This window comes from Sprattus sprattus (assembly GCF_963457725.1).
Source record: "Sprattus sprattus genome assembly, chromosome: 9".
In the NCBI taxonomy this organism is placed as follows: Eukaryota; Metazoa; Chordata; class Actinopteri; order Clupeiformes; family Clupeidae; genus Sprattus; species Sprattus sprattus.
In genome coordinates this window covers 4683540-4696717 of record NC_137928.1, presented here as the reverse complement: position 1 = coordinate 4696717, position 13178 = coordinate 4683540, and the positions used below count along the sequence as shown (strand labels likewise).

Sequence of the window (13178 nt, the reverse complement as noted above, 5' to 3'; positions counted from 1 at the left end):
TGTGTGTGTGTGTGTGAGAGTGTGTTTGAGTCATGCATGCATCATGCATGCATCGGCTTTGCTGTGCCAGTAATCAGTATCGCACAACACTGTTATTTGGACCTGGCTTTGAATGCTAATACCAATGGGCACTGTAATCACTATCTCCTTTCTGATCTTCACTATCTTTTGAATTCCTGAGATGTTGACTTTGGAATGTTCTTCAGCGTATCCGTGAGCATGGCCCCTCACACCCAATGCCTCCTCATCTTACACACAAACGTTTCCCAATAACGGCGTCTCTTTTACTTGAAAGACTCGACAGGAATACTTGACTAAAGATGTCTACTTTTCTTTGTGTTTTCCCAAACCATCTCTTAAGAGTTTCACCCTGAGAGAAACTCTTAAGAGATGGTTTGGAAAACACATAGAAAAGTAGACAACTTTAGTTCCATAGAGAATCCATTTAGAGAATCCATATTTCTGGCATCAATTTTTGCCATCCACGTACGTTCAGATGAGCATGATGGTCTCGACTCAGATTCGACTCGGAGCGCAGGTGATCATTATTCGAAAAAGAACTATGTCAACTATAGTAACATATACAGTATATTTATCCACTGTAGAATATATATTTATCCCTGCACTTCTTGCACTCTCCACTTCTTCTTTGCACTATTGTTGTAACAGTTCACAGCTCCTGTATATACTTTCTTAAACGTCATAGACCATTGCACTGTTTGTTTTTGTCTTGTGTTTGTTTTGTATTGTGTTATAATGTATATTTTGTGTAAGCACATTGAGAGTCAGTTTACCAAGTCAAATTCCTTGTTTGTTCAAACTTACTTGGCCAATAAAATCTGATTCTGATTCTGATTCTGATTCTGAACTTGATTCTGATTCTGATTCTGATTCTGATTCTGAACTAGAACAAGAAGGACAGCTGAAGGCTCAATGTGACTCGTAGATCTGTATTCACGAGGGATTGATTGATTCATGTTTTTTTCTTTTTCTTTAATCAAGCACAAAATGTAATGTAACACATATCTTGGGCCTTACATCTTAGTCAGCATACACCTAGACACTTATACAACATTATTGGGTTCTGAAACTTTTTTTTACACCTGAAAACTGTGTTAAGGTACAACTAAGAGTGCTTCAAACCTTTCGAAAGTATCTCTTACAGAAGGTAGACTTAGCTAAGGACACTCTTGGACAACTTTGAAAGGTCCAGTTTAAGGTATAACTTATGAATGGCGTAGAAGGCTTAGGAAAACCCTGACCAGGCCTTTGGAGACTACTACAGACTACATTTTAGGTTGCCTCGCAATGGAGATGACTTAGCTTGTGTTCGTAACGATAAACTATCTACAGATCAAACAGAACGTCTCAAAAGAATCAAGAACAATTTCATACATGTTTAAATATCTTTTTCAATGGTTTTAGATGCACTCATACTTTCTAGCAATGATGCTCTCTGTTTGCGAACGTCCCCAATATCACGAGTCCTGATGGACACCGAAGTCCGAGGCTATTCACCGGTGCTTATGCCAATGGAAAGCCTCTGGCTGGCCCCAGTATAAATGGAAAAAGGCCATTACAGTGGCTTTGTGCAAACTGCCGCCTAACATTCACCTGCAAACTACACAGCCCGACAGTACAAGCAGGCAGCATCTCAGGCCTTGTGTGACCCCGGTCATAAATGGAGAAAGGTCACAGATATGACACTAAATGGGTCTAGATCCAGTCTAAGACTGCACTGGCTCTGATCGTAAATGCAGAAGGGCTATAGATGTGTTAGTCGACGGGTCCATTCCATGGAGATCTCTTAATATTAACATGAAAGATTTATAATGTGGTTTTAAGTGGAAAAGGGCCATGTTAGAGCCAGATTACAACCAGACTACAGCCAGAACAGGGCCAGAACAGGGCCATGTTAGAGCCAGATTACAGCCAGAACTTGGCCAGAACAAGGCCAGAGCCCATTTAGCATTAGCTGCCATCTGCATCCCCAACTACAGTTGAGTGTTTCCTGTATTATGCAAGCTGCTGCTGCTGAATGGTAACTGGCTGTTGTTCCTTCCTGCCAGACATGATACAGGGGCACGCTGTCTACTGACTGTGGGTAGTGGTCCCTGCCACACCATGAATCCATCTCACACAACAAATGGCTGTGGTCGCCATAAAGTTACAGTTGAATAACTGTAAAATAACTGTAAAATACATGTGGAATAACTGTTTCATTCCTGTGGAATAACTGTCAAATACATGTGGAATAACTGTTTAATTCCTGTGGAATAACTGTCAAATACATGTGGAATAACTGTTTAATTCCTGTGGAATAACTGTTTAATTCCTGTGGAATAACTGTTTAATTCCTGTGGAATAACTGTTTAATTCCTGTTGAATATATCTGTTGTAGGTGGATTGTTTATCTGGGTTGAAGTGTTTGTTTGTTTGTTTGTTTGTTTGCTTGGTTGGTTGTTGACTAGTTTTGTTTTGGTGTCTGCATCCAGTGATAGAGAACCCATCTCTCCAATGATCACCTACACCTGACACGCTTTTATCCTCAGGCCCTAAAATAAAAAAATAAAAAGTTTCTTTCAAGCTCTCTCTTTCTTCTAGCAGTATCTGCCTGTGGAGAAACTGAAGCATGACTTTGCAGCACTTTCCTTTGTGCTTCTCCTCTCGTTCTGCTATTTCCTTGGACTCTTGTTTAAAAATGGATAGGTATATGATCCGCCAATGAATACCTATAAATGTAAAGCCTTATTCCTTCAACTTCGAGGATTGCCATAGCCATGACCCAGGAAGAACAAAAAAAAAAAGTCGTTTCTGGGATTCATTGTTAGTGTCCTGCACAGCTCACTCCCTGCGGAAGCTTAATTAAAACTCTTCGTAAATGGACCCACACTGGAGCTAGCTCTTAGCCATGCTGTGCACCACAACTTCATCTCTCTCTATCTCCCTCTCTCTCTCTATCTCCCTCTCTCTCTATCTCTCTATCTCGCTCTCGCTCTCCCTCTCCCTCTCTCTCTCTCCCTCTCCCTCTCCCTCTCCCTCTACATCTCTCTCTCTCCCTCTCCCTCTCCCTCTACATCTCTCTCTCTCCCTCTCTCTCTCTCTCTCTCTCTCTCTCCCTCTCTTCCTCTCTCCCAGTGTTATTGTACACAGCGGTGGGTGCCTCACGCAGGCTCGCTGTCAGGGCAGGCCCCTTGAAGGAGAAGCAGGGCTGCGGAGACAAAGGCCTGGTCCACTCCAACACTCAAACACCCAGGCCTGATCTGATCGGGACCCCAAACCTGTGGCTTGTCTGCTCTGCTTTCTTCACCCTCCGTGTCCCCTTTCATTGTGTGGACCCAATCTTCATATCATTAGTGAGTGACACACACACACACACTCCCTCCTTACACACACACACACACACACACACACACACACAGACACACACACTCCCTCCTTACACACACACACAGCCAAAATCCCCCCCACACACACTAACACACACACACACACAAACACACACTCCCTCCTTACACACACACAACCAAACCCCCCCCACACACACACACACCCCCCCCCCCCCACACACACACACACACACACTACTCACACAGCCAAAACTGCCCCCTCACCCCGGCCCTTTCGCCCCTTCGTGCCCCCTCTCCTCCAGCAGAATATACCCCATGCCTAGGAATCCGCGGTGTGGTGTGGTGGGGGTGCGGTGGGGTGGTGGGGGTGGGGGCCTGCTGCTATGCCTATGCATTCGGTGAGGTTCAGTGCTAATCTGGAATGAGAACACAATCAGCATAATCTCCATTGTTTATGGAAGCAGGAATCATCGCTCACACACAGAAGCCCACTGGCCATCCAGAGGCTGTGGGGAGGGTATTGTCTGCGGTAATTGCCTCTTTTTTCATGTCGGGGCGACCAGTGCTGTGCCTTTTTCTTTCGCTTGGAGAGGCTTTCAGTGAAAGGGAGAGCACCTCCGTCTCTCCTTTTGACACGGTGTGTGTCCTACTTCCACACACACACACACACACACACACACACACACACAACACACAACTACTCAGCTAAAAAAGCTCCACACAGCCAAGTATAACTCCATAACATGAAACTTAAAAAAAAAAAAGGCTTCAACATATCACAACTTGTTCTAAAGGCCTACATTCATGACGATTTTGTCCGTTTGGATTTGTGTTTATGCAATTTGAAACAACCTAATGGGGTGAATGGGGAGAGATGAAGTGGGAGAGCCTGCTGGCTTGATTTTATCACTGGTTCACAAGGGTTTAGCTGCACCTTTGAGGGACGCCATTAGTTGATCTTCCTCTCTGATGCGGTGGTCAGGGAGGGGAAAAAAAGACTCAGTAAAGGACTCACACACACAGTGTTTCAATCATTAAAACAACATTTGTTGGCTTCACGTTAGTCTATATGCACCTTAAAAGACTGTCCTAAATATATACACACACACACACACACACACACACACACACACACACACACACACACACACACACACACACACACACACACACACACACACACACACACACACACACACACACACACAAACATACACACACACACACACACACACACACACACACACACACACACACACATACACACACACACACACACACACACACACTCTCTCTCACACTCACACACACACACACACTAAATATGTTTTCTTCTCAGGTCCTCACTACTAAAGGAGAGGAGTCAAACACTGCTTTTCTGTCGCTAAGACACTATTTGTTTGTTTGCTTGTTCAACTCTCCTCTGCGCACCACCCCTCTCCGTCTGTCTCAGTGCCATTCAAATGACTGTCTGGGCATTTTATCTCCTGCATCGGCAGCCCCGGGGTTTCAGTTACTAGTCCCACAGCCTGCGAGAAAGCTACTGTTGTTGCAGGGACAACTACGCGTTAGCAGGCCCTCTCGCGCTGCCGTGACAACCCGAGAGGTGTTGACTTTCCTGTTCGAGATAAGGTGTCATTGTGATTGTAAGGAACAGAACTCTCCGGACCATGTGTGCGGCAGACAAACATTTACTCTGTGTTCTTTTACGTGGAACTCCACATAACGAGACTTAATTTACAGCCTGGGCGCCAATTGTGAAGAAGTAAAAAAAAAAAAAAAAAAAACGAGCAATTGTTCCCCAAAGAGACAGAGAGGAGCAGGAAAAGACGAAGAAGAAGAAGACAAAGAGGAAGAAGAAGAAGAAGAAGAACAGGACGAAGAAGAAGAACAGTAAGAATAGGAGGAGGAGGAGTGACAAGAAAAGGCAGAAGAAGAAAAAGAAGAATTAGAAGTTAGGCTTTTTTATATGTTTCTTTATGACAATACAGCACCTGCCTGTCCTCATTGGGAAGCACATTCGCTGGGCAGCATCCAGAGCCAGGCATGTGGAAACATGTCAGTTACATTAACAACACAGGGACGGGTTGGTGAACGTGCTGCCACCATGGCCCTTCTGCAATGGCATACGAATAGAAGCCTCTAGAACAGGGGTCTCAAACTCAAATTACCCGGGGGCCGATGAGCGTCCAGTCTGGTCATTGGTCATTTATGGTAAACGTTGGGGTGGCCCATTTAAATCAATGGAACTTTTCTATAAAAAAAAAAAATCAATGGAACTTTGAGGGCCGGATAAAATTACTTGGGGGGCCGGAATTGGCCCGCGGGCCTGCATTTGAGACCCCTGCCCTACAATATGATAAGCAGTTCTAGAAAATGAACCTTATACTTTTTACTGTAGGATTCTGTGCTTTAGACAGACTACACATACCCTGTGTTGCCATCTCTGTAACATATGCACCTGGAGAGCTGGAAAACTTAAATGGAAAAGGTCCACTGGTCTCATACTACTGCAGGCCGGGTCTTGTCCTTAAAGGCAGGCCCAATCCAAAAACACGGCTGACATGATATGATATGATAACAAGTTTATGTGAGCCGACGGGGAGATGAGGAGAATGCGTTTAGTGGATAAGCCAGGCCGCCATCAACCACAAAAAATAATGTTCTCTAATCCTTGTACACAGGCTGCCAAAGAGCCATACTTATGCTAATGAAACACGCCTGTACTAACCTACAAGTACACGAGCATGCCACTAATATCTATGCTAAGTAAACATACATGTACTTACTTACCAGTACATGAGCGTGCCACTAATATCTATGCTACATTAACATGCCTACTAACCTACCAGTGCCCTAACATGTCACTAATACTCTGGGTGTGGGGGAAGGGTGACTCTCTTAAAAGCATGTTTCCAAAATAACAGATGTGCTACAGAGGTGTCAGTATCAGGATGGGGATGGTGTGTGTGTGATTCATTGTAAATGAACTTCAATATCCATATAGAACTGTTCCTGACTAGTGTTAATATAATGTGTTGTAACTATGTTTACTATAACATTTGCTAAAAGTGCAAACTTTGCCCAAGTTGAACACTGGGCCTCAGAAAATACCTTATCATAAACTCCTATATTTTCCACAGCCTATAGTAAAGAAATGGGTCATGACTCGACTTTTAACTTTAAGGAGTAAGTAAGACTATAGCCTATACTTCAGTGAGCTACATTCTAAAGTCCAGCCAAAAAGTTTCAAGTGGTCTGCCACCCCAGGTCCGCTGCGGAGGTTTGACTTCAGGAGGAAGACACGCCTAGTCTTCGATGTGGGTGGGGTTAGAGTCTTCTACTATTTAAAAAGTTTCGAGCAGATGGTCGGCAAAGTTCGGGAGTGCTTAGCCGGGGCGTCTTTACTCACTTTCTAATATCACCCAGTGCGTTTTCAGAATGCCATCTGATTTCCTAACGCCGTTTTTGGAGCTGGGCGATGAGTTTTGCAAGGTGAGTGTTTCAAACATGGAAAACAGACATTTAATGTTGCCTTTCTTCTAAACTGATTGTCTAACAGGCGTTAGGAACTTACGTAAAATGTTTACTAGACGTGTGTTGTGTTTGCCTATGTTGAATTTCTTACTAAGTCCTCAAAAGTTCAGTGACGCATTTTCTATACTTTTTACAAAAGAAACCTTATAGGGCATGTCGTATATCAGTTAAGCGCGTTTCTCATCATTGAAAACTTTGAAGAGCTGTTTGAAGAGCTTTACTAGGAGAATGAGGAGAGGAGGCTAGTGTTGTATTGTTTCTGCAATGTTTAGTGCGTTTTGTCCTAATAATTCCCTTCACTCCTATCATGTCTAAAAGAACATTGGAATGTGGAATGTAACTCTATATTCCCCTTGTGTGTTGCAGAATTTACGTGGTCTGGACATAACAGATGGCGCACTACCCACAACACAGAAGCAGCGCGCCGTGGGATTTCAGCGTAGACATTCCTTATGTCCGGTTACCCTGCCAAACTCTAAATTCAACAGCGGCAGTTTCGATGCCAGCCCTGAGCCTTCCTTCTGGCCTCTCAACACAGTCAGTCAGCAGTGGAACCAGCAGCAACAGTTGCCCCGTTCCACTCTCAACCATATCCCCTTCCGAGTGGATCGATCGGCCAGTATGATTGAAGGGCACGTTGGCAGCCTGGGAAACAGCGAGCTGCCACCGCAACTGACCACATCCACTTGTCTCATGCCCCCACCAGGCCTGAGCGTAAGCACCAGCTCGCTGTCCTCTCCCAAGTCCCTGACACCAACTCCTTCCATCTCGCCTCGTTATAAGACCGAGTTGTGCCGCACATACGAAGAGAATGGCACCTGCAAGTACGGGGCCAAATGTCAATTCGCTCATGGCATGGATGAGATGCGTGGCCTCAACAGGCATCCAAAGTACAAGACGGAGCCGTGTCGTACCTTTCACACCATCGGGTTCTGCCCCTACGGCGCACGCTGTCACTTTGTCCACAACGCAGATGAGATCTGCCTGGGTGGCACGGCGCCAAACACCAGGCAGAAGATGAGAGAGCGTCCACAGCTCATGCGCCAGAGCGTCAGCTTCGCCGGTTTCTCCTCTCAGCCGCTGACTGGCTTCCAGGCCGTCCACGAGCCCATGACCTTCTCGAGGGCCTCCTCCGTGTCGCCACCTCCCTCTACCGGCAGCCCTGACCTGCTCTCGCCGCTGTACCCGGAGCCCCGCTCACTGAAACAAAGCTACCCTCTCTCCGCTGACCTCGACCACGATCATCATCTCATCGCGAACCACCGCCTGTTCAGGCTCGCAGATTCCAAAGTTAGCTCGGGTTTTGCGCCTATGGCGGTGGCGCAGAACTGCCACCGTAATGCCTTCACATTCACCGGCCTGTCGGTGCTTCAGCGTAGCACGTCGGCCGACTCTCTCTCCGACAAGGAGGGTTACACAAGCTCCAGCAGCCTTAGTGGTTCCGACTCCCCTGGTTTGGACGGCAGACGACTCCCCATCTTTAGCCGCTTGTCTGTTTCAGACGACTAAAACTTTTTAAATGTGTGCATATTGCATTGTCATCCCAGCAGGAGTATTTCTGCTTAGTGTTTGTAAAACGTACTGTCAGACTCGTTTATGCATATATATATATATATAGACATGTATATCAAAACATTGGCAATGTATACTGTTGTATACCCTTTGAACTACTGTGGGTACTGAACAAAAAACGTTTTTCTTGCTGTTTTCTACAAATCCTGTTTCAGGATTGATATTGAATTTCCCCTCCGTATGCTTTGTCATAAGGACTAACCCCTAGGTCGCATGTTTGAGTCACTTACTCCCAGTTTCACGTTAGTAAGTGGATCGATGTTCCCTGTTTGTGTAACCAAAGCTGCAACTTAGTTTGTAATGTTTGTAGGTGGGGAAAATGTACTGTAAACAACGTAGCCTTTAGTGGAGGCACCTAATGAACAGTATTATCACGTAGTCTAACCACAGGGCTTTTTCAGATTTATTTATTGCTGTTTTGTATTATAGTATTCACACTTTTTAATACTCTGTCTGCTTCGAAAAATGTAAATGCTCTATTTGGTCCACATTGTTTGCTGTTGTTTGAGCAACTCTTTAGCTTTAAGTGAACACAACAACACAGGCATCGTTGAATGTTTGATGTCTTAGGATTACTTCTCTTGTTAAGTTGATCACAATTAGTTCAGCTGCAAGTTCCACAGTACAATCAACAAAAAGACTCACTGAGATGTTCATCTTCCGAAACAAAAAAAGGAAACAAACTCGCAAAGTCACGTGGCGGTTGTCCAGGACGCTTTTTTAAAAGACTTTTTAAAAGTGTCTCTTTACGGTCTATCCCAGCTGACACTTTTATTCTCTTATGTTTTTGTTGCAATGTAAGCCTCCATTCTCAACTGAGAAGAACAAAAGTGTACGTGTTTGTGTCTGTTTTTCTTTCTTTTTGGTTCATTTTAGACATGGCAGATTAACAATGTATAAGGAAGTGCCACAACGCCAACTTGTATCTTAAGAACTTGCACTCTATGTTCGAAGGTGTGTCATGTTTTGCAAGAAAAGAATCAGCTACTTAGGAATATCTTCCCTTTGGGCAGAGATTCCTGTGCAAAGCTGATGCTTTGGTAAAGCTGTGGGCATGTTTTTAGTTCATGTCTAGCAAAAAAATGTAATTGACATCCATTGTGCCCTAACTGTGAGAAAATATGCTTTTTGCATTTTGTTAACTTAAAAACTTATTTATTTTAGTTTGTTCTGATTTTTTTAAAGTGTCATTTTTATATTATGTTTTTTTTTTTTTAAATATAATTTAAGTGTAATGTTTACATTCCGTGGGATAGGTGTCCCAGTTTTTTATCCTAATATATATTGGGTTTTTTTTGTTCAAAAGTTCAAAATAAACTTTTCGGAGGAAAATGCAGCTCTTCACTTTGTCTTAATGGTTGGGAGTTTCCCTCTCCTAAAGAATGCTTGACTCTATGTGCCTTCTAGTCTATCAGCATTTTAACACATATCTACAGGCTCTTTTTTCAGGCAAGCACCCTTTCCTTCTCTCCTTAGGCTATGGAATTAACTTTGATGGTCTCTCTCTCGCTCTCTTTCTGAGACAAGAGAACAGAAGTGAGGCCTTTTGTGTGTGTGTGTGTGTGTGTGTGTGTGTGTGTGTGTGTGTGCATGTTTTCTTTGGCTTTGTTCCGACATTCTGTGCCTTGCAGACTTAGAATGCCCTACTGTTGAATAATTTCAGACAATAGCGATGGTCCTGACACAGAAGGTGGGGGTAGGTCTGTGTTAGGAGGGGGGCTTCGGGGGAGGGGTACGAGGAGGGGGCTTCGGGGGAGGGGGGGGGGGGGGGGGGGGTCCTTGAGGCCATAAATGAAATGCAGGGCACAGCTTGTGTGGTAGCACAGGGCAGTTCTTTTGTGAAGCCACTCTCTTTTCTTAACAACATCTGTATGCTAATGCCGGGGGAACAGAGAGGGGGATGAGGGGGTTGGTGATTTGCAAATCCATTGAAGGGCAATACGTCTTCGGCAGACTTTTTAAAGAAACCTGCAGGGGGATGGGAGGTTTTTTTTTTCTCTTCTCTTCTTCCTGGAGAAACGAACAGCAGTGGCTTCAATGGCCCAACTGCTCCCCGAGGAAAGGGTCAGGGTGTGGGGCGGAAGTTCCCCCAGAGTCTTTAGAAGTAGAAAGAACACTGTCAATGAATCAGCGCTTCTCAGAATCAGATTAGATTTTTTTTTATTGGCCAAGTAAGTTTGAACTAACAAGTAAGGTCTTACGCTGGTCTTGTGTCATGATGACTGAACAAACAGTTAATGGAAAAATAAAACACTCTTTCACATAGTAGCAGCCCCAATATCCAAGGCATTTTTTCTCCATTCTCTCTACATTTAGAGAAAGACAAGACAAAAAAACACAGATAACAAGGCGTCCTGCTTTTTCCATGCTGTCTCTAAAGAGTAACCTTCCTCTAATGAGTACATACTTTAAGGCTCAGCATAAGAGTTGCCTTCCTCTAATGAGTACATACTGTAAGGCTCAGTGTGAGAGTTGCCTTCCTCTAATGAGTACATACTGTAAGGCTCACTAGTAAACTAGCACTGCTTCAGCGGATCTCCAGGGGGACTCCTTCAGTCACTGCCTCTGTAATCTTCTGCTCCAGGGATAGGGGGACTCCTTCAGTCACTGCCTGTGTAATCTTCTGATCGCCCCAAGGCACAACACCTCCAGGGGTAACTTTGTGCTGCATTCACTAGAGTTCTGTTCCACTTCCTGGTCGAGGCTGACCTCTAGAGGATACGACTTTGATGTTGCATCACTGCCGGTTACCAGGGGAGCTCTACTGCATCACCTAGTAGCAACCATAGACATGAATATTCTATGATATTCTAAGGTATTATATATTCTATTCTATGGTATTCTATTCATGTCTATGGTAGCAACCGCCTAACAAACGTACAGGAGAAATGTATACATTTCCTGAAAGAAATACCAGGGTGCAAAAAGTAAAAATAGCACCTCAGGTTTAATTTTTATTTATTTTTGGTTCAAATGAATTTAGCAAGACAACATCAGCTGTGAAAAGTGTGAGATTGAGATCATTAACATGTTTGAGACGTTAAGTCCTTCACTAGTGGGGGCAGCAAGGCACCTAACCCCGATCACTGCTCCCCGGGCGCTCAAAAGCAGCTCACTGCTCCGGGTTAGTGTGCTTCACTGAGTGCTTCACTGTGTGTATCACTACCCTGGATGGGTAAAATGCAGAGTTCGAATTCAGAGTGTGTGTGTGTGTCACTATCTCTGCCAAAACATAGTCACTAGTCACTAGGGCTCATTTCCATTCAATGTTAGTGCCAGAGTACGAATTTAGCAAGACATCAGCTGTGAAAAGTGTGAGATTGAGATCATTAACATGTTTGAGACGTTAAGTCCTCCACTAGTGCCAGGGTAATCTCTCCTCAGGTGGGGATGAGGCCCATAGCAGACCCATTAGCGGAGAGGTACCCCTGAATGGTTCCTGTCAAGTCAACGAGCCAATATTGGCACCTCTCTCAGGCTATCGGAGTTGAGACAATGGCCCAAGCTACTGAGCTTTCACACAGTGTTAAGTTGTGTGTGTGCCCACCCAGTACTCAAGCTGTTCTGCCTAATCTGTCATTGTATAGTGTTAAACTTTGCTTTCCAAACAGAGATTGACAGACAAGTGCTTCAAGTGTTCTAGAAAATGAATGGTTGACTCATGCTTCTGTGTCAGACTACTGTTTGGCTTTCAGCATGTCACTGCAAACGCATAGTGAACACAGCTGGTAAGATTCATTGATAAGATCATAAGATCATTGGTGCCCCACTCCCTTCCCTGCAGGACAAATACACCACCCGGCTCACCCGGAAAGCCACCTCAATTGCGAGTGACACCACCAGCCACCCCGCACACAGCCTGTTTAGCCTACTACCCTCTGGAAGAAGGTACAGGACCCTCTGTTGCCGCACCACCAGACTCAGTAACCATAACCTCACTTTATAAGAGAACTTATGCTGCTATATGTTTTATCTGTATGTTCTACTTGTATTATGTAATGTCTTGTCTGTATGTTCTACTTAGCATTAGGTAATGTCCTGTCTTATCTGTTGTGCCTGTGCACTTTATATGTTTCACCGTAGGAGAGTGGGAAACGTTCTTTCGATTCATTTGTATGTCTTGACATTTGAAGTCATTGACAATAAAGCTACTTTGACTTTGATGTCAAGACAGCCTATCAAAAGCAGCCTCTTTGAACCTAAGAGCTCTGCTGACAAACGTCCTAAACAGCCAGGCAGACTATAAACAACCAAGCACACTATTCCTTTGCTGTGGTTTGCTTTGGAATGAAACCTCACAAATACATTGAATATATTTTATGGAATGGTTGTAGCTGGTTAACTCTACAATCTTAACTCACCTGGCCTCTGCATATATGTACCATTGGTGCATCCCTGTGGTGTTTACAGCTTTGCAAGCAATAAGCATCAGACGGTCTTCTTCACTAACTGTGGCAACGGATTTCACCCATAGGACGGAACACTTCCTTGCTGTACCAACACTAGACACACGAGGGCGGTAGTGCTCTGTACTTGTTCATCCAAATACAGGCAGTCTATGCAGTCCATGACACTTACATGGTGAATATGACTGATTTTGTATGCACTAGGAAACAAAGCAAGGCAAAAGTCTTTTTGACTCCCTAAAAGACAATTAGCGGATGTTGTTTGATAACTTGCTTTGTTATCAACGCAGTACCACTCTGAATTAAGGATGTC

The 13178-nt window shown here is 44.3% G+C and overlaps 1 protein-coding gene across 1 annotated transcript; it reads left to right on the top strand.

The window, feature by feature from the left end:
• The first annotated feature begins 6727 nt into the window (after window positions 1–6727).
• LOC308370192 (mRNA decay activator protein ZFP36L1) lies at window positions 6728–9642 on the top strand. The gene is made up of 2 exons (XM_080844794.1): window positions 6728–6845; window positions 7254–9642. The coding sequence occupies exons 1-2, from the start codon at window positions 6792–6794 to the stop codon at window positions 8394–8396; spliced, it is 1197 nt and encodes a 398-aa protein (XP_080700920.1). The 5' UTR covers window positions 6728–6791; the 3' UTR covers window positions 8397–9642.
• The last annotated feature ends 3536 nt before the right edge of the window (window positions 9643–13178 follow it).